This window comes from Microtus oregoni, unplaced genomic scaffold (assembly GCF_018167655.1).
Source record: "Microtus oregoni isolate MIOR12 unplaced genomic scaffold, Mior012 000009F_ref0000495, whole genome shotgun sequence".
Classification (NCBI taxonomy): domain Eukaryota; kingdom Metazoa; phylum Chordata; class Mammalia; order Rodentia; family Cricetidae; genus Microtus; species Microtus oregoni.
The window spans coordinates 13,731,489-13,757,400 of NW_024543068.1; the positions used below are offsets into that span (position 1 = coordinate 13,731,489).

Genomic DNA, 25,912 nt, shown 5'->3' on the forward strand with positions numbered 1-25,912 from the left:
CATAGAGATCACCTGCCTCTGCCTCCCGAGGGCTGAGATTAAAGGTGAGCACCACCACTGCCCAGCTCTGCCGTGTGCTAAGTACCAGGATGTGGCCCTTGTAGACCGGCTGCCCTCGTTTGCCTAGCTAGTGTTGACCTTGCTCAGCGTCTGTCTGGATGCTTGTCTAGGCCCCTTGGAGCAGCAGCCCCCAGAAATCCGGCTGTTCTGGAAGGCAAGGTAGGGACAACTCACGTGTCCACAGCAATAGGGGATGCTCTGGCCACGAAGTCATCCTAGAATGTCTGACAAGTAGGGGAATGGTCTGAACTTGGGGCCCTGGAGATGCCACACTCCTGCCAGTGCCTTTTACAGACATTTCTCGCTTCCTGTGACCAGCACCTGCAGGTAGAGGCCTCCCGCTGGTGCGTGGGTGAAGCCTAGTCTGTGCAATGCTGAACCGTGTTCCCTGCACAATTTCCACACCCATCAGGCCTTGAGCCGCGAGCACGTTTTGTTCTCCATAATTATCTAAACCCCCAGTTGTGCGGAGGTATGAAGCCAGGAGCCGGTGTGGCCCAACCCTGCTCTGGGCCTGTTCCCGCCTGTCTCAAGCGGCTGCTCTCAGCACCCCACCCTTCGTCCTCCAGCTCCCGGCTCAGGAGCCCCCTTTCCTACCTGTCCCAGAAGACTCTGGGGCCTGCTGTGCACCAGGACGGGCAGGTCGGGACAGAGACAATAGGCCAGGGGTGAGGGGACTCCCAGCCACGCCTTTAACTATCCATCTGAGCGGTGGGTAAGCAGACTGACTAGGCAGGCCTGACAGGGACCCCGGGGTGATCAGGACCTCATGGTGGATCCTGCCACCATACAGGGAGCTGAGCCTTACATACCTCTCTACCACACAGAGGACAGGGAAAGACCCCAGCGCTCCTTCTGGGCCTTTCCTGCCCAGAGGAGGAGGAAGAGGCAGAGGCCACTCAGGGTTCCTCCATGGAAGAAGGGACCTTATAGGATCCAGGGTACTTTGTAACCATGGGCTCATCTGTGTGACAGCCTGTATGTGGTGTGGACATGGGATTTGGGTGGTCTGTCTGTGGCTTGGAGGATGAGCTGGAGTCAAGCAAGCTATTAGGGAGTGGTTCTGGGGCTCTGAGATTTCACCCTGGGGTGCCCATGCGGTCATGGAGACCCCTCCCTCTGGGCCTTCACCTGCATGCAGCTAAGTCACCAGCGTGCCATGAAGAACCTCAGAGAGCAGACTCTAGGGAGCAAGGGCTGTAGGCACAGGTGGCACATGAAAACGGAAATAAGGAAGGGGGATTCAGTCCGCCAGCTGCCTGGCATGCCTATGTGTCGGAGTATGAGCTTTTGGGGGGGGGGGGTGCCCAGTGCCTACCACTGACACCAACCCCTGCCTGCCTTCCTTACTTTCCACTCATATTAGCACGGGACGGGACGGGACGGGACGGGGGGGGGGGGGGGGGGGGGGGGGGGGGGGGGAGGGGGGAGGCACGACTCCCTTCCTTCCCAGACAGTCAGCCAATCCTTTGAGTCTTTCCTCTCTCATCTGGGCCTTCTTAGGGATGAGAAGGGCTATGGTCTCCCTTATGCACGGCTTTTCAGAGGAGAATGGGACCTGGCTGCCTCTGTCCTCTCTGTTCTGCTCAGCACCCAGCTCTGCAAGCCCTCTGACCTCCTCCCTGCCTCACCTTAGGACTCCAGGGAGTCCCATCCCCTAAGCTCCCTCATGAAACAGCTTCCAGAATCCACCCTCCAGGTTTGCACTAACCTGATAGCCACATTTACCTGTAGTTTAAATTACGCTCAGGTCAACATCAGAAGCTCCTGAGTTATGCTAGCCACATTTCAAGTGTGCAATAGACACATGAACCTAGTAGCTGCAGACTGAACCCCAGAGAGAGAGAGACGGAACTTCCCAGCCGCCTCCTTCAGGCGGACTGCCCCGTTAGAAAGCTAAACGTCCCAGGCAGACCTCCGAGGTGCCCTGGTTTGCGAAGGCTCTGGAGCGCTGCAGGCTCAGCTCTTCCACATCTTCCGGCACTGCCCATCTCCTGCCCCTCCCCCACCGCTCCCAAAGCAGCCTCCCAGAGCCCTACGGGGTTACACTCACCGAAGACCCTGGAGTGGAGGCCAGCAGCAGGAACGTGAGAATCAACAGCAACATCTCCGCCTGCAGGAGAAGCCACGGGTTAGAGCCAGACGGGCCGCAACAGCTGCCGAAAGTAGTGGCTTCTGCTATGTGGGTGGGATGTTCCTCCTCACGGAGACCCGGTCTGCCGGTACCATGGAGCTCACTAGACAACACGTCATGCAACTCACGCACGAGGGAGAGACGGCTTGATCGGCAGCAGGCAGAAGCACAGGAGCAACTTGTTTGGGGATTTCAGAGGGGAAAGAATGGTTAAAAATACAGTTGTGTTGTTGAAGAACTGAGCGAGTTAGGAATCAAAGTAATCAGGCTGTTAAACTCAGTAAGAAATTAAGAGGCCATTTCATCCCACTTAAAGACAGCTAACAATAATCGATTTGCTGTCAATTTTCATCACCCAAAATAAGGGTGTGAATGTGTATGTGTGAACGTGTGCAGGCATGGTACCAGGGAGGTTGGAGGTTGATCGTGGGTATCTTCCTCAGCTGCTCGCCCCAGTATTTTTTTGAGACAGTGTCTCTCTTTGAACTTGCTGCTCAGCTTTTTCAGCTAAGCCGACTGGCCAATGAGGTGGAGGGATCCGCCTCCCCAACCCTCCCCACGGGGCTGGGGTTCCAGAGCGTGCTGCAACAGCAACTTTACCTGAGTTGTAGCGATCTGGATTCGGGGCCACATGCTTGCACAGCAAGCTTTTCACTGACAGGGTCATCTTCCCAGCCTCGCCAGAAGATATATAGAAATATATAGAAAAATCCTCCGTGTGAGGATAGTTTAAAAATTCAATTGCAGCGCTGGGTACTCTGCAGAGCCTAGTTCCAGGATAGCTAGGGCCACACAGAGAAATCTTATCTCCAACAGAACCAACCAACCAAAAAAAAAAAAAAAATTCAATTGCTTATCCGGGTGTGGTGAAGGGTGGGTGCCGTGTGTGTGGGGGGTACCTTATAGTCACAGCTACTGGGAGGCTGAGGCAAGAATACCACCAAAGTCCAGGAGTTCAAGGTCAGTCTAGGCAAAAAGGCCTGCTCCAAATTCAACTGCTTTTAAAATTTAAGTATAGGTCTTGGGGTACAGTTCATGCTTAGCTATGCTGAGACCCTGATTTGGATGCCCAGCACCAATGTTCTCTTTCTTGCTCTCCCTCCCTTTCTTTCTCTCTCTCTCTCTCTCTCTCTCTCTCTCTCTCTCTCTCCACACACAGAGTTTCACAGAGTTTCCTGGTTTAAATTTGAGCCAACTCTCGTCTTCACAAGAAATCTTCCTTCACAGTCTGCAAAACAACCGTGTGCACCCGCAAATCCAGAGTTGTGTGCAGGGTGTGCACTATACATTCGCTGTAGTGGTATGAGCATGTGTGCACTAGGTGTGTGTGCAGTGCGGGGTGTGCTTACGTGTGCGCACATGTCTCTATCAGAGATACGTAAGCAGCATGCAGTTCAGTACAGAACATTAAACAAGTGCTGACAGGTGTGTTTAATATTAAAATCTGTAGTTCTACTGATGTTCTGAATTCTTTTAGAATAAAATGACTTGCGGTCATTTTATAGGGATGAAGTAGAGCATACAAAAGCCACATTCAGGAAAGCTTACCCTAGTGCATGGATGGAAGAAAAACCCCATTTAATTTGGCACAGACAGCAAGTCATTCGGTCATTCTTATCAGCAGAGATTCCTGGGTTTGGCTCCACCTTCTGGGGGATCAAGAGCACCCAGGAGGGCATGTGGGCACAGACACAATCAAGGGCTAGTGGGCCAGGAGGTGGGTGAGCTTGAACAGAGACTGAAGAAAGGATTAAGGTGTTCCACTCACTACAGGCGCTGCCCAGGCCTGCGACCCTGACCCTGATTCCAAAGTCCAGAAGCTTAACCATTTTCCTTCTCTCAAACCAAAGCCATCCCTGAGTCTGGCAATTCGACTCTCCAAACCTTGTGTCTCCGCCCCGGGGTGTGCCCCCAGAGAAGCTGGGGGGGCGGTTCCCTTGGGGACCCTGGGTGCCTGGCAGGTGCTGGCTGTGGCCGGGCTCTCCACCGCATGTCCCCAGGGGGTGCTCTGGTCTGTAGGCTGCACCTGGACTGTGCCCTGGCGGGGGAGTGGGGTGGCGGGGAAGGTAATGCTGTCCCTGGAGATGAGCAGGGGGCGGGGAGGACCTGACCACCCAGCCCGATGCGGAGCTGAGACCCTACCCCGTGGCCACCTAGGCCATCGCACGGCTGGAGACGGGGTCTCCCTTGGGCCTCTCACTTCCACATCACCGGCGACCTTCCCAAGCCAGGAGAGGCAGATGCCTACAGATGCCCCGGGCGTGCCCTGCCCAAAAAGCCCGCTTGCGTTCCTACCTGACTTGCAAAGCCCGGGAGCCGCCCCGTCAGCGCCCAGACTAGGTCAACCTCTCCACAACCAACGAAAGCCAGGGAAGGTTGGACTTTCTCTCCCCTCTGCTGGCTGGTTTCCTCCCCGCCCCATCTTCCCCCACCCAGTCTGCTAACACCCACCTCCAATCCCTGAAGGAGCACAGTGCCCCCACGGAGAGGCCCCGGATGTCCAGGATTGCCCCGCGTTTCCTCTTCTTGGGCTCCTGCCAAGGCTTTACTTATTCTCAACTCTGTGGGCTACGGGTCTTGGGTCTGTGCCAGCCACCTTTTCAGTCCCACTTCCCCATGCCCAAGCCCTCCGGATCTTTGCCAAAACACCTCCTCGCTACTACTACCCTACGCTGACAGACCTCGGTGTCCAGCCTCCTTCTGAATTCTATACTTTGGTTATGACCAGTTTACATACACACACATACACACACTCCTCCTCACTACGCTACCCCATACTGACAGACTTCCATCCAGCCACCTTCTGAATTCTATAGTTTGGCTGCAATCAATTTATACAGAGAGAGAGAGAGAGAGAGAGAGAGAGAGAGAGAACTTCCCCATCACTTTGAATGTATACCCACCCCCACACCCCAAATCTCTCTCTGTGCCATGTGTGGTAGCTTTTAATCTCAGCACTCGGGAGGCAGAGGCAGGTGGATCTCTGTGAGTTCGAGGCCAGCCTGGTCTACAGAGTGAGTTCCGTGTCATGAAAAATAAAAATGAAACAAAACACCTCTTTACCCGTCATCTTTTGAGGCTTCCCTGCCCGCTCCATCGTTGATCCCAGCTGCTACAATTTATCTATCTATCTATCTATCTATCTATCTATCTATCATTTATTTGGTTTGGTTTTTTTGAGACAGGGTTTCTCTGTGTAGCCCTGGCTGTCCTGGAACTCACTTTGTAGACTAGGCTGGCCTTCAACTCAGAGATTCACCTGCCTCTGCCTCCTGAGTGCTGGGATCAAAGGCGTGCGCCACCGCCCGGCTGCTGCTGCAGTTGTAATAAAGACTCAGAGTAAAATTCTGTCACCGGGAATTAGCTGCGAGTTGAGGCTGGGGAAGACCTGCATGTCCACGGTGGCCACTACCCTGGATACTAGGGCATCTACATAGAGGCTCTTACCACATCTGCCTGTGATGAACTTAATTTCCTTCCTGTGTTTCCTACTCCCCCCCCCCCCAAATCAAGACGTACCTACCTTTCCCATTCTGAAAGTTGAAAAGAGTTTACGCATCCCTAGAAAAATGCCCTGGCCCTGGACCTCCCCTTGCCGACCCTGACATGGCCACTTCTCCACTGGGCTCAGACAGGACAGTTTGCAACAGGGACCTGCACCTTCTTCAGGGCTGGGCCTGTGTTCAGACTAGACTGAATAAAGTCTGAAGCTCTTCCCGCCCGCCCGAGGGCAGCAGGAGGGCAGGGGCCTGATTCCAGGGTCCCAGGAGCTACCCAGATTCTTAGGCAAAGACAAAGCCTGGCATCCAAGGCAGTGACCTCAGACCTCCCGAGGAAAGAGACCTGTTTCTTCTTTCCAGATACCCCCACCCCGCCAGGGACCTTTCTGAACTTGGTCAAAAGTCCTTGTGGACATGGGAGGGAACGCTTCCCCTGCTACTGAGAACTGGGCAGCCGAGGAGCAACCTGCCTGTGGTTTGTTTTTCTAGCCACTTTTCAGATGACTGAACTTGGATTCTTTGGCTTTGTTTTAAGGCAGGATCTCATTGGGGTCCAGGCTGGCCCCAACGTGCGGCTGACGGTGATGCTGAGTGCCAGGGTTACAGACCCCATAGGTTGGACCAGCCAGCATTCTACCAACTGACTACACTCCAGGTGACATCTGGACTTATTTTTAGAGTTTATTTGACTTACGATTCCACATCACTCTTCAAACAAGGAAGTTAGGACAGGAACTCAAAAAGGGCAGGAGCCTAGAGGCAGGCACTTGTGCAGAGGCCATGGAGGGGTGCTGCTTACTGGCTTGCTCAGCCTGCTTTCTTTTTTTTTTTTTTCCAGTTGCAAGAATTGTTTTATTGAGCAACATTTTTAAATACACAAGAACTATCAGCCTTCTTTCTATAGAACCCGGGACCACCACCAGTCCAAAAATGGCACCACACAGAATGAGCTGCCTCCCCCATTAATCAGTGGCACATACGCTTTTAATCCCAACACTCAGGAGGCAGAGGCAGGCAGATCTCCGAGTTCTAGGCCAGCATGGTCTACAGAGAGAGTTCCAGAACAGTCAGAGCTACATGGAGTAACACTGTCTCAGAAAACAAAAGAAATAAAAAGAAAATGGCTGGGCAGTGGTGGCGCATGCCTTTAATCCCAGCACTTGGGAGGCAGAGGCAGGCAGATCTCTGCGAGTTCGAGGCCAGTCTGGTCTCCAGAGGGAATTCCAGGGCAGCTAGGGCTACACAGAGAAACCCTGTCTCAAAAATACAGAAGAGGAAGAGGAGGAAGAGGAGGAGGAGGAGGAGGGGGAAGAAAGCAGAGGAGGAAGAGGAAGAAGAAGAAAGAAAGAAAGAAAGAAAGAGAATGAACTATAGGCTTCCCTAAAGCCTAATCTTATGGAGATATTTTCTCAATCCAGGCTCCCTCCTCTCTGATGACTCTAGCTTGTGTCAAGTTGACATAAAACCAATCAGCACACCCCTACAGACCATTCCTTAGTGTTTTTCACTAAGACTTTCCCAGAGGGCATAACTAAGCTTGTCATTCCCCCACCCCCCACAAAGGGGTTAGTGCACTCCCTGCTGTAAAGCAGACACCAACAGTTTCAAGGACTGGAACCAACCTTAAATGGCAAAGAACACTCTCTCTGAATTATCATAAAAATGTTTAAGAGAAAGAAAGAAAGAAAGAAAGAGAAAGAAAGAAGGAAAGAAAGAAGGAAAGAAAGAAAAGAAAAAGTAAAGGGGCAATAATGGTGGTTTTCAGAATGAAAGTATCATTCATGTTCCATGTCATACATTCAATCTTGGCTCTAGCGTAACAAAATGGAAACAGGATTACTATCATACAAAATGTTCACTACAACACGCTGTATGCACCTGTTCCAAGCCCACCCCCAGCCCCTAATGCTTCCAACTCAACTACTTCCCAGCTTGTTGGGCCTGTGGAGAAGGAGCATTCAAGATCTCTTTGATCCAGTCTGTGTGTCAACTAACTAAACAAAGACAGCCGAGACCCTCCAGGTCGTCAAAAAAACCTAGCGACGGAGTGAAACCGTGTGTGGCGGAGGGGCTGCTGGGATATCTTCAGACGTTCTTCATACGTTTTACAGTCACCTTTCTTGCTTTCACTCACAGATTCATCGCAAGTCCTGCCTTCTAGTTCTTGGTAGGCTGTACCAACAAAATGATGTGAGACATGGTGCCAAATGCTTTGCAGGAGAGGGACCTTTGCGGTGTCCCAAAGAGGTTGGCCCGAAACCGCAGCGGGTGACTACACCGTGCAGACATAGTTTGGGTGTGGAGTTAATTGAGGGAGAGAGAGAAGGCAGAGACCTGCTGGAACCAGAGACCAGGAGTGGGCGGAACTTGTCTCTTAATGGGACTTTTGCACCTGCGCACAAACCAGGACCCTGAGCTGGCCAGGGTACAGCCTGGGTACATCCTATCAGGTGACAGGGCAGGCCAGCATAAGGCCTGAGTCCTAACAGCCACTCCACACCAGGATCTGGATTCTTGGGTCTCACCTCTGCTGCGTAGAGTCCTCTGGGACTAAGAAGGCAGAACCAGTTCAGAGCAGAATCAAGGCGCAGGCCCGGCCTTTCTAATCAATCCCTGCTGTAGACAAGAACGGATCTGCTGGCTGGCTAAGACACACGGAGCTCAGAGTGCTTAACCCCGCGGTTAATTGCGCGCACACATATACAGCTGTTTAGAAAGATTGCAGAAGGGACTGGGGAGAGGGCTCCAGGGGGTTAAGTGCTTACGCATGAGAATCTGAGTTAAAATTCCCAGGACCCACACACAAAACCTGGGCCTGAAAGTCCAGCCCCGGAGGACAGAGACTGGAGGATTCCAGGGGCTCATTGGACAGCCGGTCTAGCCAAAGCAGAGAGCTCCAGTTCGGTGAGAGAGCCCATCTCGAGAGGAGGTGGTGAGCAGCTGAGGAGAAGATCCTGGTGTCAACCTCCGACTTCCACACACATTTGCACAAAGAGTCACTTAGACACGCGTGTCTATGCGTACCAAAGAAGAAACGAGTTCAGGAGAAAGTGTAAAGCCCACCTCACCGGTTTAAATCGCCACGCACCAACATCGGGCCTCTCCCTGGCGATACCAGGGCCCCTGTGTCTGGGCAGGGTAGCCTGGAGTGGCAGCAGGAGCTCAGCCCTGAGAGCCAGGTAGGCAGGGCGAGATGCCCTGTGTGTTGATGTGGGCAAGACAAGTCTCCTTCAGTGACACTTAGAAAATGCTAAACACTGACCTAGCTGCATCCACAGGCAGGACAAAAGCCTGGCCCCTCTGCCTTTGCTTTGTGTCTGTCTCCTTTGTGTCAATTTCTTGCTTACTTAAGCAGTGAATGTGTAAATCATTTACAGAGTGTTTGTCTCAACACCAGTGATGCCCAGGGTAGTTCGTTCCATTCCATTAAGGCCAAAGCCCACAGACGAGTGTAAGCGAGACATTTTCACTACCAACTCTTTTTTTAAAAAAAAAAAAAAATCCATTCATTGTTTGTGTGCACACACTCACCCGGGTGTTACTGCATGTCTGTGGAGGTCAGAGGACAACCTTCAGGATTCGGATCCCTCATTACCGCTCTGGAGGAGGTTAGACCTGGGAGAATGAAGCCCGAAACGAGAGGAGCTGAAGTCTCGTGAAAAAGCCACCTTTACTGAATGCGTCGGACCGTTAATACCCTGAGCGTTAAGGGCCGTCACCTGAGCAAGCACTCGTGAATTCAAGCTGTATATCATCACAAGGACACGCTGCACGTGGCAAAAACCTGTTTCTCCACAGAGGCCTGTAAAGGGGAGCAGTAGCCGGCTGTAATGAGTAACCTGACCCAAATGCCCTCCTGTCCGCTACACCTGGGAGGGGCGCGAAGGCGCATTCCAAGAAGAATTCCGTGGGTTTTTGTTGTTTGGTATTTTTCAAACTGCCTCTGCCCCCTAGGTACTGGGAATAAAGGTGCGCACCACCACCACCTGGCTCAATTTCATATTTTGAAGAAACTGAGATCACAAGATTCTTGTCTTGGTTTCTTGGGGTTTTCTCACGAGCACTCAGAATTCCGCTCACGCAGCTCCGCTCTTGAACGTGTTCCGACAGGTGCCAGGGTCGAACTCAGGCTATCAGGCCAGGCAGCGAGTACCTGGCAGCCAGAGCCATCACTGGTCCCTTCCCATCAGATTTGTTCTAGACTGCCCATCCCCAAAAGTGCCCAAGGGTCTCTAGCCCTTGTCCTAAGCCTACAGTTACCTTAGACAGGAACAGTGGAGCCTCGGAGCGGGCCAGCTGACAATGACAGCAAGCTGTATGCTGGAATTTCTCAGGACACTCCATGAGAAGAACCTTGCTGAGCTGAGATCATGGTCAGCAGACCCCTCCGTGACTGAGGCTCAGTATGCACACTGCTGCCCCAACCCAGTTCCTCTTCTGTTTAAACCTGAACCCTCTGTTATGGGGTCTTTTCCCGGTGTGTGAGTTGATTCAATCTCCTTTCTCCTCACTCCCCTCTTGAGCTTTTTTCAGACAGGTAACAAACAGCTTGGTGTGATGTCCAGAGCTAAGGCTTCACCGACAACTGCCCCCTTTACCCTCACATAGAGAAGGAAGAGGAAGGGAGAACTGGCTTCCAGACAGCTCGCTCAGACTGCTGAGATGGCTCCGTGGTAAAAGGCGCTTACCTGAGTTCAATCCCTGAAACTCAGGTGGTGAACGAAGGAGAGACCCAACTCCTCAAGTCATCCTCTGATTGCCACACGTGTGCAAACATACACGTGCACACACCTGCATGCATACACACAACGTAAATACACAAATAAATGTAATTTTAATGCTTCATATCGTGATCATTTCTGCAGACTGTAGATACATTGTGCTCTCCCCATGCTGGGCAGGACTGGCCAAGATCAGCTCCCTCTGGGCACAGGGTCACGATAGAGGAAGCAGAAGCCCGGCACTGAGACTAAGCCATCGTGTTCAGTAGGTTAAGATGGGAAACATAACTTCCATTTAAAATATTTATAGAGACCGGGCAGTGGTGGCGCACGCCTTTAATCCCAGCACTTGGGAGGCAGAGGCAGGCGGATCTCTGTGAGTTAGAGGCCAGCCTGATCTACAGAGCTAGTTCCAGGACAGGCTCCAAAGCCACAGAGAAACCCTGTCTCGAAAAACCAAACAAAATCAATATGTGTGTGTGTGTGTGTGTGTGTGTGTGTGTGTGTGTGTGTATTTAGGACCTCAGAGTTTCACGGCCTCCTAGTTGTGCTAGAATCCCAAATGTAACTTGAGTGTCTCTGTGCTTTCTCACTCTTTTCTCTCTCCCTCCCTCCCTCCTTCCTTCTTTCCTCCCTCTCTCCCTCCCTTCTTCCTTCCTCCCTCCTCCCTCCCTCCCTTTCTCCCTCTCTCCTTCCTTCCTTCTTTCCTTCCTGTCTCAGTTCTGGGGATGGAGCCCAGATTCTAGACAGGTCACCTACACTGAGTCACAGTTACAGCCCAACTTTGCTCTTCTTTCTAAATTGCTTTTTACACTTTAGAATCACTGGGACCTGTTATTCTGGCCCCTACTGTATGTATTTATCTGCAGCGCTGGGGGTCAAACGTTAGGATCTGAGCTCTCTAGATAACCACTCTACCGCTGACTTCCCCCGACTGTCTTCCTGTTTGTCTGAAGATTTGTTGTTTTTCCATTGTTATACATGTTGCACTTGCACATATGTGCCATGTTCCTGCCTGGCCCACAGAGCCAGAAGGCTCAGAAACCCCTGGAACTGGCAGTACCAACAGTTGTGAATGTGGGTGCCAGGAACCAAACCCAAGTTCTCTTTCCAAAAGCCGCAAGTGCTCCTAACATCGAGTCATTGCTCTCGCTCCTGTTTCTTCTTCTTCTTCTTCTTCTTTTTTTTTTTCCTTCAAGACAGGGTTTTTCTGTGTAGCCTGGCTGTCCTGGAACTTACTCTGTAGAACAGGCTGGCCTCGAACTCAGAGATCCACCTGCCTCTGCCTCTGCCTTCAGAATGCAGAGACTAAAGGAGTGCACCACCACCGCCTGGCTGTTTGACAGGGTCTCCTGTATTCCAGGGTGGCCTTGAACTGCTGTTAACCAAGGAAGACTTTTAACTTCATTTATTTATTTGTTTGTTTTGCTTTATCAAGACAGGGTTTCTCTGTGTAACAGCTAAACTTCCTTTTTAAAAAAAAAGCTTTGTTTTTATTATTTTTGAAATTATTTATGAGCTGTAGAGATGGCTCTGAGGTTAAGAGCACTGGCTGCTCTTCCAGAGGTCCTGGGTTCAGTTCCCAGCATCCATATGACAGCTCACAGCTGTCTATAACTCCAGTTCCAGGGAATCCAACACTCACACAGGCATACATACAAGCAAACCACCAATACAATAAATAAATAATCAAAAACATTTAAAAAAAGAAAAGAAAAGAACGTGTGTGTGTGTGTGTGTGTGTGTGTGTGTGTGTGTAGGTGGTGAATGAATACAACCAAGTATGTAAGTGCAGGCACCTACAGAGGCCAGAAAAAGGTGTTTGATCCTTTGAAACTGGAGTTACAGACAGTTGTGAGCTGCCCAACGTGGGAGCTGGGGTCTGAACTCAGGTCCTCTGGAAGAGCAGTACACACTCTTAACCTCTTAGTCAGCTCTTCAGTGCAACTTTAGGCTTCTTGATCCTCCTGACTCCGCTTCCTGCGTGCTGGGTGACTCGTATTCTACCATGGCCAGTGCTATGCCATCCTGGAACCCAAACAGGGCATTGTGAATGGCACAAAGCATTCTACCAAATGGACCGTATCACAGCCCTGTTTTCCATCTTTAAACGTTCAGTCTTTGGGTTAAAGGACTTAGTAAGCAAGTATATTATTCTCGTAGCTCAAGCGTTTCTTAAAACAATGACTTGCAAAACATGCAAAGCTGAAAACTATTAAAATTAATAAAAATGTGCCAAGTGCCTAATAAAGACACACAGATGGGTAATGGGCTGCTCCTGCATGACGCAGCGTGGCTTACCCTTAGCAAGAAACACTGGGTCTCAGGTCTTCATTTGCACAGCTTCTCTGTCCCTGGGGGAGCTCACGTGCGCCCTAGGCGCCCTCACCCACACTTTCTCTCCATGGTTTCAGATCCCGGCAGCCAACTGTCATATGAATATCTGAAACTTTCACGCAGAAAATTCTAGAAAAAGTTTGTAAGTCTAAATATTGATCTTTAACTACAATCGCCCTTTTAGTGAGATGGATACAATTATTCTATTTTATTATCATAGTTAATCTTTCAAGATTACATTTACTTATTTATCGTGGGAGTAGGTGGGTCATTGTGCACACTCCAAGACGGTCGGATGGCAGGCAGCTTATGGGATCAGTTCTCTTCCACAGTGCGAGTCCCAGGGATCTGATTCAAGGTGACTGCGCTTGGCATCAAACACCTTTAACCTCTGAGACATATCTCTGGCCCTGTTTGTTTTTTATCTATTCCTAACTTATCAGCTAAACTTCATCATGGGTATGAATTCATAAGGACAATCACAGTACACAGCATTTGGTACTAGCTCTAATTTCAGACAGCTGTTGGGGACCTTGGAAGCACTACTGTATCTTTGTCCCAATCTCTTAATTGAAACTCTTGGGGCCAAAAAGCATTCCAGGGTTGAGAAGTTTTCAGATTTCAGACGTCATTAAACTACATACTATGTAACATCCCTAGCAGAATGGAAGCCCTCCTCAATCTCAAGCAAACAAAAGACCATAACACACACACACACACACACGACAAACACTCCCCACACACAAACACCCCCACACCCGTATACATACATATACATACACCATACAGACACACCACACACACACATACATACATACACACACACCATACAGACAGACACACCATACACACACACACACATACATACATACACACATACACACACCATACAGACAGACACACCATACACACACACCAAATACACACCACACACACATACACATACATACACACACACCATACAGATATACCACACACACACACATACATACATACACACCATACAGATACAACACACACACACCAGCAGCAAAACACATTCATCCATGAGCCTCCAGTAAGTCAGGTCTGGTTTTACTGGTAAATTTTCTAAAGCCTTTTCTATTTTTTTTAAAAGATTTATTTATTTATTATGTATACAACTTTCTGCCTCCATGTACACCCACACGCCAGAGGCGGGTGCCAGATCTCATTACAGATGGTTTGGAGCCACCATGTGGTTGCTGGGAATTGAACTCAGGATCTCTGGAAGAGCAGACAGTGCTCTTAACCACTGAGCCATCTCTCCAGCCCCCTTTTCTATTTTCTGAATGGAGGGTGTAGCTCAGTTAGTGAAGTGCTTGCCCAGCATACATGAAGCCCTGAGTTCCAACCATAGTAAGTGTGCATGGTCAGCATATGCCAGTCATTCCAGAACTTAGGAGAGAGAGGCAAGAGAATCAGAAGTTCAAAGCCATTCTCGAGAATAAAGAAGTTCAAGGCCAGCTGAGCAACAAAGGAACCTAGGTTTTTATGTTTGTTTGATTGATTTGATTTTTGTTTTGTTTTTAAGATTTATTTATTAAGCATACAATGTACTGCTGGCAAGGAAGGCACCAGGTCTCACTACATTACAGATGGTTGTGAACCACCATGTGGTTGCTGGGACTCAAACTCAGGACCTCTGGAAGAGCAGCTAGTGCCCTTACCCTCTGAGCCATCTCTCCAGCCCCCTGTTCTGTTTTTTTTTTTAAAGGAGGGAGTGTGAAAGAAAACAGAAAAGAAAAAATTTTAAATCCAAGTTTTCTGTTCTGGAAGTGTTTTGAATTTTCTAATTATTTGCACAAATTCAATACTGCACAGCTGCAAATCTAACGGGATTCAGATGAGCCACATTCGAGAGTTACAGTCATCTTGGCTGGTGCCGCATTGGCCCCAGCATGGGCCAGAGGCGGGGGCAAGACCCTGCAGTCAAGCCTGTCTAGCCACAGTCTGAGGTCACCACTGGCTGCTGTGACATGTTAGGCAAGGTAATTTTCCCAAATGGCATTTACCTCATTCAAAAAAGGAATCAATGTAAAAATCAATCATAGTGAACTAGAAAATTCCTAAGAATTGCAGCCCCAAAGAATGGAAACAATTATAGCCTCATCTCAGGAGGGAGGGGCCCAGGCCATGAGGATCCCCCCAGCACCAGCCTCTAAAGTGCACAAGCCTTGATCATTCACCCGTGTCTGTCCTTGGAATGGACTAGAACTCGAAGCTGAGGGATGGCTGGTGGGGGCTTCTTATGCTGGGGTGTGTGGCCTTAGGGACACAGAAAGACACTAAACACGTGAAGTCTGGCTTCTCGAAATATCTGCTTCCAGATAGTGACTGACATATAATGATGCCGCGGGAGGAGGGGGGACGGGGATTGTGAGTTTGTGGTGTGTGTGTGTGTGTGTGTGTCGTGTGTGTGTGTGTGTGTGTGTGGTGTGTGTGTGTGTGGTGTGATGTACTGTGTGTGTGTGGTGTGTGCTGTGGGGGGGTGTATGTGTGTGTGGTGTGTGTGTGTGTGATGTACTGTGTGTGTGTGTGTGTGTGGTGTGTAATGTACTGTGTATGTGCTGTGGGGGGTGTATGTGTGTGTGGTGTGATGTACTGTGTGTGTGTGGTGTGTGCTGTGGGTGTGGGTGTGTGTGTGTGGTGTGTGGTGTGTGTGGTGTGTGATGTACTGTGTGTGTGTGTGTGATGTACTGTGTGTGTGTGTGATGTACTACGTGTGTGTGTGGTGTATGTGGTATGTGTGGTGTGTGTGGTGTGTTATGTGCTGTGTATGTGGTGTGTAGATGAACCTTGAGGACATAGCTAAGTGGAACAAACCAGTCACCGCGACAAAGAGACTTGTCCTTGTAAAAAGGTCTCCTCTACTTTGAGTAGTCAGAAAGCAGCATGGGGGCTGGGAAAGGCGGGGGGGGGGGGGTCAGGGCTGTTTGATCAGGAGCAGAAGTCTCCAGAACACCTCCGAATCCCAAACTTAGAAACGGTCAAGGAGGGGCAGTTCAGGTCAGACCCAGCACCCATGGAGATGCTGGGCAGGGACTCGAACCAGACAGGGCTTCTGTGCTGGGTGGGGGGGAGGTCTGGAATAAGCTGGCTGACTTCTTAACCATAGCTGACGGCCTTTGCAGTTGGTTGGGAGACTGCTCAGTTAGTAAAGTCGAGTGGGTTAGATGGAGGAAGACCCCCAAGCTCGGCCTGAAGCCTCTACATCACAGGCACACACACAATAGATACATACATACATATATACACACATACATATACACACATGCAGACACACACACATACAGATGCACACACATACGCATATATACATACACACACATACAGATGCACACACATATGCACACACATACGCATATATACAGACACACACATACAGATGCACACGCATACATATGCGCACACATACGCATACATACACACACATACAGATGCACACGCATACATATGCGCACACATACGCATACATACATACACACACATACAGATGCACACGCATACATATGCGCACACACACACATACATACATACACGGAGAGATGCAGGCTTGGAATTTCAGCTGCTCAGAGTCTGAGGCAGTGGATATAAAGTTCAAGGCAACCGGCATGGTGGCACACACTTTTAATCCCAGCATTCAGCAGCAGAGGCAAGTGGATCTCTGTGAGTTTGAGGCCAATCCGGTTTACACAACAAGTTCCAGGCCAGCTGTGGCTACATAGTGAAACTCTGTCTCAAAACCAAACAAAATTTCAAGGCCACTGACAAGTCTCCAATCTTGGTGATCTGAGTTCCTACCTCCAGATTCCTGCCCTAACCTCCCTGGATGGTGGACTACATGGTATACGACAAAATAAACCCTTTCCTCCCCAAGTTCCCTTTGGTCATGATATTTTAGCACAGAGCTAGCAAGCCTGAGACACTGAATATCTTAGGGAAACCCTGCTTCAAATAAAAAGCACAAAGCAGGCGCCTGTCTCTCCTGCTTGAGGTACTGAGTTCAGTCCCCAGTAACATACACAGCACACATACACAGCACAGACACACATACTACACACACACAGCAAACACACACATCATATCACACACACATACATACTACTTACACACCACACATACATATACTACACACACATCACCACACCACACAGCACACACACATACACACATACCACACCTACATGATACCACACACATAGCACACGACGCACACATACACAACACTACACACACCCACATGCACACATACATGACCACGCACACTGGTTAAGATGGTAAGGCTTATGGTGTGTGTATTTCACAAATAACAACACAAAGCATACGTTATGAAATAAAAAGTCCAGCGACATTCCCAGGAAGCCACTTTGGACTGTTTCCTAGAACTTCAGGAGTTCTCGCCAGGGCAGTTTTCACGGGAGAACAGAGACACAGGACTCTACAGTACTCTGAGGAGAACCACAGAGCCAACCAGCAGGTGACCCAGGGACTCTCTGAGGAGGTGCTGGGTCAGAAGACCCTAGCTGGGATGAACTCCGCCCACTTGTATAGCTGTCTTCTAATATTTTTTCAGATATTTATTAAAGAATTTTTAGTCCAATTTTTTTTTTTGATTTTTCGAGACAGGGTTTCTCCGTAGCTTTTGGTTCCTGTCCTGGAACTAGCTCTTGTAGACCAGGCTGGCCTCGAACTCACAGAGATCCGCCTGCCTCTGCCTCCCGAGTGCTGGGATTAAAGGCGTGCGCCACTGCCGCCCGGCTTTAATCCAAAATTTTAATAAAATAGCATTTCTTCCTGAAGTGGCTAATCTTATATCTTCTAATATTTTTCTCATCTGTATATGGGGATGGCTGACCTCACAGGTGACATTGTGAAGGTTTACTTCTGCTGGGCCTGGAATATGTTAGTAGTAACTACTTCTGCTGGGTGGTGGTGGCGCAGGCCTTTAATCCCAGCACTCAGGAGGCAGAGGCCGGTGATCTCTGTGAGTTCGAGGCCAGCCTGGTCTACAGAGTGAACTCCAGGATAGGCTCCAAAGATACACAGAGAAACCCTGTCTCGAAAAACCAAGCCAAAAAAATTGTAACTGCTCCATAATTTCTGGCTTTCTGGGGAAACCACCTTCCTCTGAGGCTCTTTGGTTAAAGGAGGGGAAACATTGAGAGACCCCGTCATGAATTCCTTCTCTTGTACTGAATACCGTGACATTGACCCAAGATGTCAGGGAGGTCTCCTGGGGGAGAAATGTTCTGACTAGTTTGTAAACAAAGGGTCACACGTAAACACGGAAGGCCTGCCACTCCATAGCACAGCCTTGTAAACAAGGGGGGAATGTTTGTTCTTACTCAAAACGCGTCTTTACATCACTTGGAGTGGAACTCCCCTTTGGCAGACTCCTTCTACCCAGTGCTTCACTGATTCAGTTACTCAACAACTCATAGGAGCCTAGGCTGGGTGTCCCACGCCTGGGGACGGAGACTCCCAGGAATAGGTGGCTGGATGGCTGGATGCCATCACCCCACCCCACCCGCTCATTCTGTGTGAATTTGCCCTCTCGTGGTTCCCTACAGGGCTCTTAGGCCTCAGAGTGAGGGGAACATCTTCATCCGTGGACGTCCTGGTCCTGACAGATGACACCACGCACAGCTGGGTTTGATTTGAGAATAACCAGGCGGGGGTGGGAAAGACCCAGAAACGTCAAACCTCAGAGAAATCAAGGCGAGAATCAGGTCCCTCGCCAGCCAGAGGCAAAAGCCTCAGCAAAGCAATCGTTGGAGGAAGGGGCCTAGGCAGTGAGAAAAACGCATTGGAGATGCAGGCCTGTGGGGTAGGCAAGCCAGGGGAGGGGCTGCGGAAACATCTGCCTTGGCCAAGCTCCCAGTGGGGAGATTTGGCCAGGCTTGTCTGCCGTCCCAGGGGCCAGGGCAAGGGGCCCTCCTCGCTCCAGGATGCTGGAGCTCTGCCAGGAAGTTGAGACGCAAAAGAGGAATTTGCTTCTGGATGCCATCAGAAGTAACCTCAGAGAAAGAGACCCCACACTTGCAAAATACGAAGTTGCGGCCCAGACCTACCCCAGAGCAGATATGAAAGAGAAACTGAAAGCAAACACCCTGCATTCCTGATTCCCTCAGACTAGGAGGCGGGGAGGAGGCTTCAGAAAGCATGAGTGATCCCACACTGGCCTCTGTCCAGCTCACAGGAGTTAAAGCTGTTTAGCGACACATGCGGGCAGTTCTGCTCAGTAAACAGAAAAACCAAGCGTAACCTAATAAGTTACAGTTCCTAACGATATATTTGAAAACCAGGGAGCAGGATGAAGTTTCAAGAATCTCTCCTCAGGGATCTGAGACATTACCACATAGCTGTCACTGTGGTACAGTTATGACAGCCTCACCAGTGGGGGCGGGGCTTAACTTTATATGCTATATTGTTTTTATTTGGAAACAGTCTTGCTTTATATCCTGTGCTAACCCGGGACTCTCTGTGCAGCCAAGGGAGGACTTTAGCTTATAGCAATTCTCCTGTCTCAGCTTCCCAAGTGACAAAATTACAGGTGTGAGCCACTATGTCCAGCCAGGATCATGTAATGGCACTATTTGGGAGTATCATGTAGGTCATTAGAACCCATTTTTAAAATTTATTTATTTTAATATGTTTTTATTTATTATGTACACAATATTCTGTCTGTATGCCTGCAGGCCAGAAGAGGGCACCAGACCTCATTACAGATGGTTGTGAGCCACCATGTGGTTGCTGGGAATTGAACTCAGGACCTTTGGAAGAGCAGGCAATGCTCTTAACTGCTGAGCCATCTCTTTAGCCCTAGAAACCATTTTTTAAGATTATATTTTTTATTTTATGAGAACTGGTGTCTCATCTGCATGTATGTCTGATACCCTGGAATTGGAGTCACAGACAGTTGTGAGCTGCCATGTGAGTGCTGGGAATTGAACCAGGGTCCTCTGGAAGAGCAGAATCCCACCACACGCTCCTACTGCCATAAATGACTCTGCCACTCTTCGCCTTCCCTGCCATGAGGGACTGAAGTCACGAGTCTAGACAATTTTTTTTTTCTCCCACAAATTGTCAGTGTTTGTTTTTCTGTAGTTACAGAGGAAAGGTGGGATATTTGAACACTGTGGGAAGATGTATTGCTGTGGTTGGGGTGATCAAAAGCTGACTGGCCAATAGCTGGGCAGGGGGTATAGGCGGGACTTCCGGACACAGAGAGAAGTAGGAGGAGATAACTGAGGCACAGAGAGACGCCAACGAAACATGGGCTCAGACATACAGAATGAAAGAAAGGTAAAAAGCAGGGGCTGGAGAGATGGCTCAGCGGTTAAGAGCATTGCGTGCTCTTCTAAGGGACCCGAGTTCGATTCCCAGCAACCACATGGTGGCTCACAACCATCTGTAATGAGGTCTGGTGCCCTCTTCTGGCCTGCAGGCATATATGTAAACAGAATATTGTATCCATAATAAATACATATTTTTTTTAAAAAGGAAGGTAAAAAGCCATGAGGCAAAATGTCAATGAATATAAATGAGTTAGTTTAAGTTATAAGAGCTAGTGGGACAAGCCTAAGATTGTTTTCATAATTAGTAAGTCTCCGAGCAGTTATTTGGGAGCTGGACAGAGAAAGACTTGTTACATCAGGTCATCAGACTTGGCATCAGGGATCTTTACAAACTGAGCCATCTCATTGGTCCCAGCGGTGTGGCTTTGTAGGCATACAAAATGGAAGCAATATGGAGTCATGGATGCCTGCACCCAGAATTTCGAGGAAGACCTGGGAGGGCAGATAGTGTGTAGTTGGATTGGATTCCCCCAAGAGAGCCTGACAGGGCAATTCATGAAGCTGTGACGTGGATTGGCTTCCAGACTGTGGTCCAGCTCGCCCAGCAATGCTGTCTACCAACGGGAGGTCCAAAAATCCAGTGGTGTTCAATCCATGAGGCTGGATGTCTCAGCTGGTCTTCACTATGCACCAGGATCTGAAGAAGTAGGCTCTCCTGCCAATGATGGAATGAACTTGCCAGGGAGAGACAGAGCAAGCAAGCGCAGAGAGCTTCACTCTGATCTGTAAGCAGAGCTCTCTGAGCCTGACATGGGTTTCTGAAACCTCAGACACAACTTCCATGTCACACCCCTAATCCTTCTCAAATAGTTCCACTCCCTCGTGACTAAGCATTCAAATAATGGGCTCTTAGTCAAAATGCCATATAGTATAAGTAACAATGGAATCTAGGCTGCTGAAAATACCAGAAGTTTGCTGAGGTGATCTGAGGATAGCACTGAGGAGAGCTATCTGCGGGGAGTGGAGCGGGTGCTGAGAGGAAGTGTGTGCTCTTGACACAGATGGCAAAGTCTTTCTCAGAGTACGAATAGTCACAGTGCATACACAAACTGTCCACCACAGCTTTCTATTCTTGGATGTTTATGGCCTGAAGATTGTCCCTCTGCAGAGACTGACTGTTCCTTCTGGATTCTGCAGTGTACCAGAAACCCTGACCCCTGTTCAGCTGTATGCAATGGCTCTGCCTCTCTGCCTCCCTGTTCAGCTGTTTGTGATGACCCCACTTCTCTGTTTAGCTGTGTGGCTTTTCTGTCTTTTCTTCATTTCCTCTCCAGTGTCCTTGGAGCCCAAGAGAAATGTGTGCGGTAGGGGAAGGGGACCACCTAAGCCATTAGGGTCCAGATGATGTTACTGTGTGTCCTAAAGGCTGGACATGGAGCTACAGGGCTTGGTGTTGGCCACACTGGGTTTGGTGTACCTTTTCCGTGCTGTCCCCCTGCTCCTTGACTTTGGAGTGGGGTGTTTCCATTATATTGGAAGTATTCTGTCTGCACGTATGCCTGCAGGCCAGAAGAGGGCCCCAGATCTCATTACAGATGGTTGTGAGCCACCATGTGGTTGCCAGGAATTGAACTCAGGACCTCTGGAAGAGCAGGCAATGCTCTTAACCACTGAGCCATCTCTCCAGCCTGGAAGTCTGCAACTTTCACTTCTACTTCACAGAGGTTCATAGCTAAGAACATGTATTGTGTCTCTGTAGGGGCTTTGGACATAAGGAGGAACAAGTTTTACACTGTTAAGACTATGAGGACTCTCAGAGACAGAACAAACGCATTATGAGAGGGCGGAGAGCCTTTTGGGAGCCCAGCTGGGTTTGTGATGGTTTGCGATATGTCTGTGATGGTTAATTTGACTATCAACTCGATGGGATTTAGTGTCACTGGGGAAACAAATCTCTGGGTGTGGATGTGAGGAATTTCCAGAGTAAACTAACTGAAGGGAGAGGATCCATGTGTGGGCGGCACCATTCCCTGGGGTTGCAAAAGGAAGCAGAAAGACGCTGAGTAGAGGCTTTCCTTGCTCTCCGATATTTTGTTTTGAGACAGAGTCTCACTATGCAGCCCCTCCCATGGGCCAGCTGGACGCGGTCTCTACTCCTGATGCTTGAGAGCTGGGGCAGTGTCAAGTATTTGTCACAGCAACAAGACCGTGGACTAATGCAGGCCCCACAGGCTCGGGGTTTGAAACCTTGTGCCTTTTGCCGGTGCTGTTTTGAGAGGCTGCGGAAGCCCAGCTGAAAAAAACAGGTACTGCACAGGGCCGGCCCTTGAAGGTTATAGACTCTGGTTCTAAACTTCATTTTGCTTTCAGGTCTGCTGAGAAGTGGGCCGATGTCACACACTCCTGCTGCCATGATTGTTCCACCTTCCTCCCACTGTGATAAACTGAACTAGGAGTCAAACAAAGGCTTTCTTCCTAGGCTACGCGGTGGCGCACGCCTTTAATCCCAGCACTCAGGAGCAGAGGCAGGCGAATCTCTGTGAATTGGAAGCCAGCATGGTCTACAGAGCTAGTTCCAGGACAGCTATGGCTGTCAGGAATGGTGATCAAACCTAGTACAAGCCAAGCGTAATGGCACGTCTGCACAATCCCACCACTTGGGAGGTAAAACAGGAGGGTCAGGAGTTCAAACACTTCCCTGCCTACCCAGAGAGTTCAAGGTCAGCCTATGCCTGTGTCACAAAGAGAGGGCACAGCAATGTGTCTCAGGGGGGCATTGCCAAAATTCCTTCCCCGGAGGGAGGGGGCATAGGCAACATCTACCCCTCTTCCTATGACCCATCCTCAGATAGACAGAGGTATGAGTCCACCTAAGTTCACTGAGTGACCAGCGAGTTTACTTACAGAGCACAGGGGAGGTCACCAGAGTGTGCATGCCCCTCCCACCCCCACAGGCCAAACTGGAAAGTCTTTACCCAGCTTGTATGATGATTCTCCCACAACCACAGAGATGGAGCTCCTCCCCTAACCATCTCTGGTCTGTATACTCAAGCCCCTCCCAGAGCTCGGCACAGTTAGGGCAGAATTGCTCACAATAGTAGTAGGAAGTGGCTGGACGCCCAGGTGAGGGTCCGTGACCCTCCCCTGCTCTGTGAGGGGTATAGACAGGCAACAAGCCCAGCCGGCATGACCATGTGCAAGCTGGCACAGCTGAATTCCTCAATCAGTGGCAGTTTGGCTTAGAGGACAGTCGGGGCAGCAATGGGTAAGAGCATGTGACCAAGATCAATAACCGGAGATTGATCCCTGGGATCATTTTGGGAAGGGGAAGACCCACTTCTGCTGTGCCAGGTTCTCTCTCTCTCTCTCTCTCACACACACACACCACCACCACCACCACCACCACCACCACCACCACCACCATCACCAACAACAACAACGAAGTATTTTAAAGAACTGTAAAATTGTGTATGGTGTTTTGTCTGCAAGTGTGTCTATGGGCCATCTGTGGGCCTGGTGCCCATGCAAGCCAGAAGGGGGCATTGTATCCCCCGAAGTAGATATGGGTGCTGGAAATGGAACTCAGGTCCTCTGGAAGAGGAGCCAGTGCCCTTGACGACTGAGTCACCACCTCCCTTGCTCCTTAAAAAGAACTTTTAAAAGATTACCTAGTTTAGGTAGATCTGGGGTTGAGGTCATAACTCAAGGCAGGGGCTTAGCATGCACAAGGCCCAAGGGATGAGTCTTGTTTCCACCACACACACGCACACACACACGCACACACACACGCACACACACACGCACACTCACACATACACACACACATGCACACACACACACACACACCACACACACACCACACACAGACACACTCACACACACCACACTCACACATATACACACCACACACACAGACGCACACACACATACACACAGCACACACACTTACACACCACACACACATATACACATACCACATACTCATACACACCACACACGTGCACACACTCACACACACCATACATGCTCATACACATACACACCACACACATACACACATGTGTGCACGCACTCACACACACCATACATGCTCATATACATACACACCACACACACACAGCACACATGCGCACGCGTGCACACACTCACACACAGCACACACTCACACGCACACGCACTCACACTCACATGCACACACACATGTGCATGCACATACTCACACACACCCTCAGGAATTTAAAAGTGGAATGAATAGAGCTCCACCATTTCCACTTGAAATTTATTTTTTTGTGGGGCTGCAGAGCAGTTACGAATGCAGGCTGCTCTTCTGAGGTGGTATGGAAACCACCACATAGGTCAGTGTAATCCTCCTGCCTCAGTTTCCCATAGCTAGGGCTACAGAGGTATGCCACCATACCAAGCTGGGGGTTCTAAATTTTGTGGGTTTTTTGTTTGTTTGTTTGTTTGTTTGTTTTTGGTTTTTCGAGACAGGGTTTCTCTGTGGTTTTGGAGCCTGTCCTGGAACTAGCTTTTGTAGACCATGCTGGTCTCGAACTCACAGAGATCTGCCTGCCTCTGCCTCCCAAGTGCTGGGATTAAAAGCGTGCGCCACCACCGCCTGGCTTTGTGGGTTTTTTGTTTGTTTGTTATGTTTTTGTTTTTGAGTCAGCATCTCTCTGTGCAACCCCTGACTGGCCAGGCCGTCCGTATGTAGCCTTGGCTGGGCTGGAGCTTGTGGTGATCCTCCGGCCTCTGCCTCTCAGGTGCCGAACTGTAGGCAAGGGGGAGAGACTTCAGGGGATGGCACATGTCTTTAATACCAGCATTCCAGATTTTACACACACACACACACACACACGCACGCACGCACGCACACACACGCGGAATGAACTATTGCTAATTTCAAAGCCTGCTTCAGAGTTTTTCCCCTAGACTATTCCAATCAAGATAAGAAAAAAGCAGGCCTTCTAATCTTCTAATTAGTGACTTTGCCAATCACAGCAGCTTCATGGCAGCCAACAGCAAGCAGAGTCATCCCTTTTGGGATGGTAAGCTTAGGTCTGTCTGGCTAACGATTGGTTAGGGTGAGGAACAGTTAATTAAAAGACTGCTGGTCTCCACAGTGAAGAGCGGAACAGGTGGTTATGAAAGCCAAGCTCCCTGAGCACACAGGTCAGAACCCTGAACTCAGAGCAACACTGAAATAACACTAGGCATCAAGATCAAACCTGCTCCATCTGCCACGCAGGCCAGGAAAGGCTGAACACTGCAGAGAATTCCTTAGACGTCATCCTTAAAGCGTTTGCTGTTTGGCCCAACTAACTTGGCTAGTAAGAAAGGGACGAATCTGCTGCTAAGGAGCAGGGCGCGAGGAGAGATTGTTTTCCTCACGGTACAGCCTGTGCTTGCTAAAGTGTGAACACCTGAAAGATTACAAATTAACGTTTCTGTTTGTTTTTTGAGACAGGGTTTCATTGTGTAGCTCTCCGAACTCACTTTGTAGAGCAGGCTGCCCTCAAACTCGCAGAGATCCTTCTGCCTCTGCTTCCTGAGTGCTGGAATTAAAGGTGTGAACCACCACTACTCCAGCTGAATTCATGTTTCTAAAAAACTCAAAAGTTGTCCTAAAATGTGTATTTATTGCAGTTGAAAATTCATTTTGTCAGGGGCTGGAGAGATGGCTCAGAGGTTAAGCGCACTGGCTGCTCTTCCAGAGGTTCTGAGTTCAATTCCCAGCAACCACATGGTGGCTCACAACCATCTGTAATGAGATCTGGCACCCTCCTCTGGCGTGCGGGCATACATCAAGGCAGAATGTTGTATACATAATAAATAAATAAA

General features: G+C 49.5%; 1 protein-coding gene across 4 annotated transcripts in view; it reads right to left on the minus strand.

Annotated features, from left to right (window-relative positions):
- The window catches only part of Papln (papilin, proteoglycan like sulfated glycoprotein), a 38,644-nt gene extending 34,069 nt beyond the window's left edge, over positions 1–4,575 (minus strand). For all 4 annotated transcript variants that reach the window (XM_041657961.1, XM_041657958.1, XM_041657957.1 and 1 more), the window contains exons 1-2: positions 4,490–4,575; positions 2,114–2,173 (exon numbers count right to left, since the gene is read on the minus strand). In XM_041657961.1, coding sequence (XP_041513895.1) covers positions 2,114–2,167 — 54 coding nt within the window. In that variant the 5' untranslated portion in view covers positions 2,168–2,173; positions 4,490–4,575. The remainder of the gene's footprint in view (positions 1–2,113; positions 2,174–4,489) is intronic.
- Between the last annotated feature and the right edge of the window lie 21,337 nt (positions 4,576–25,912).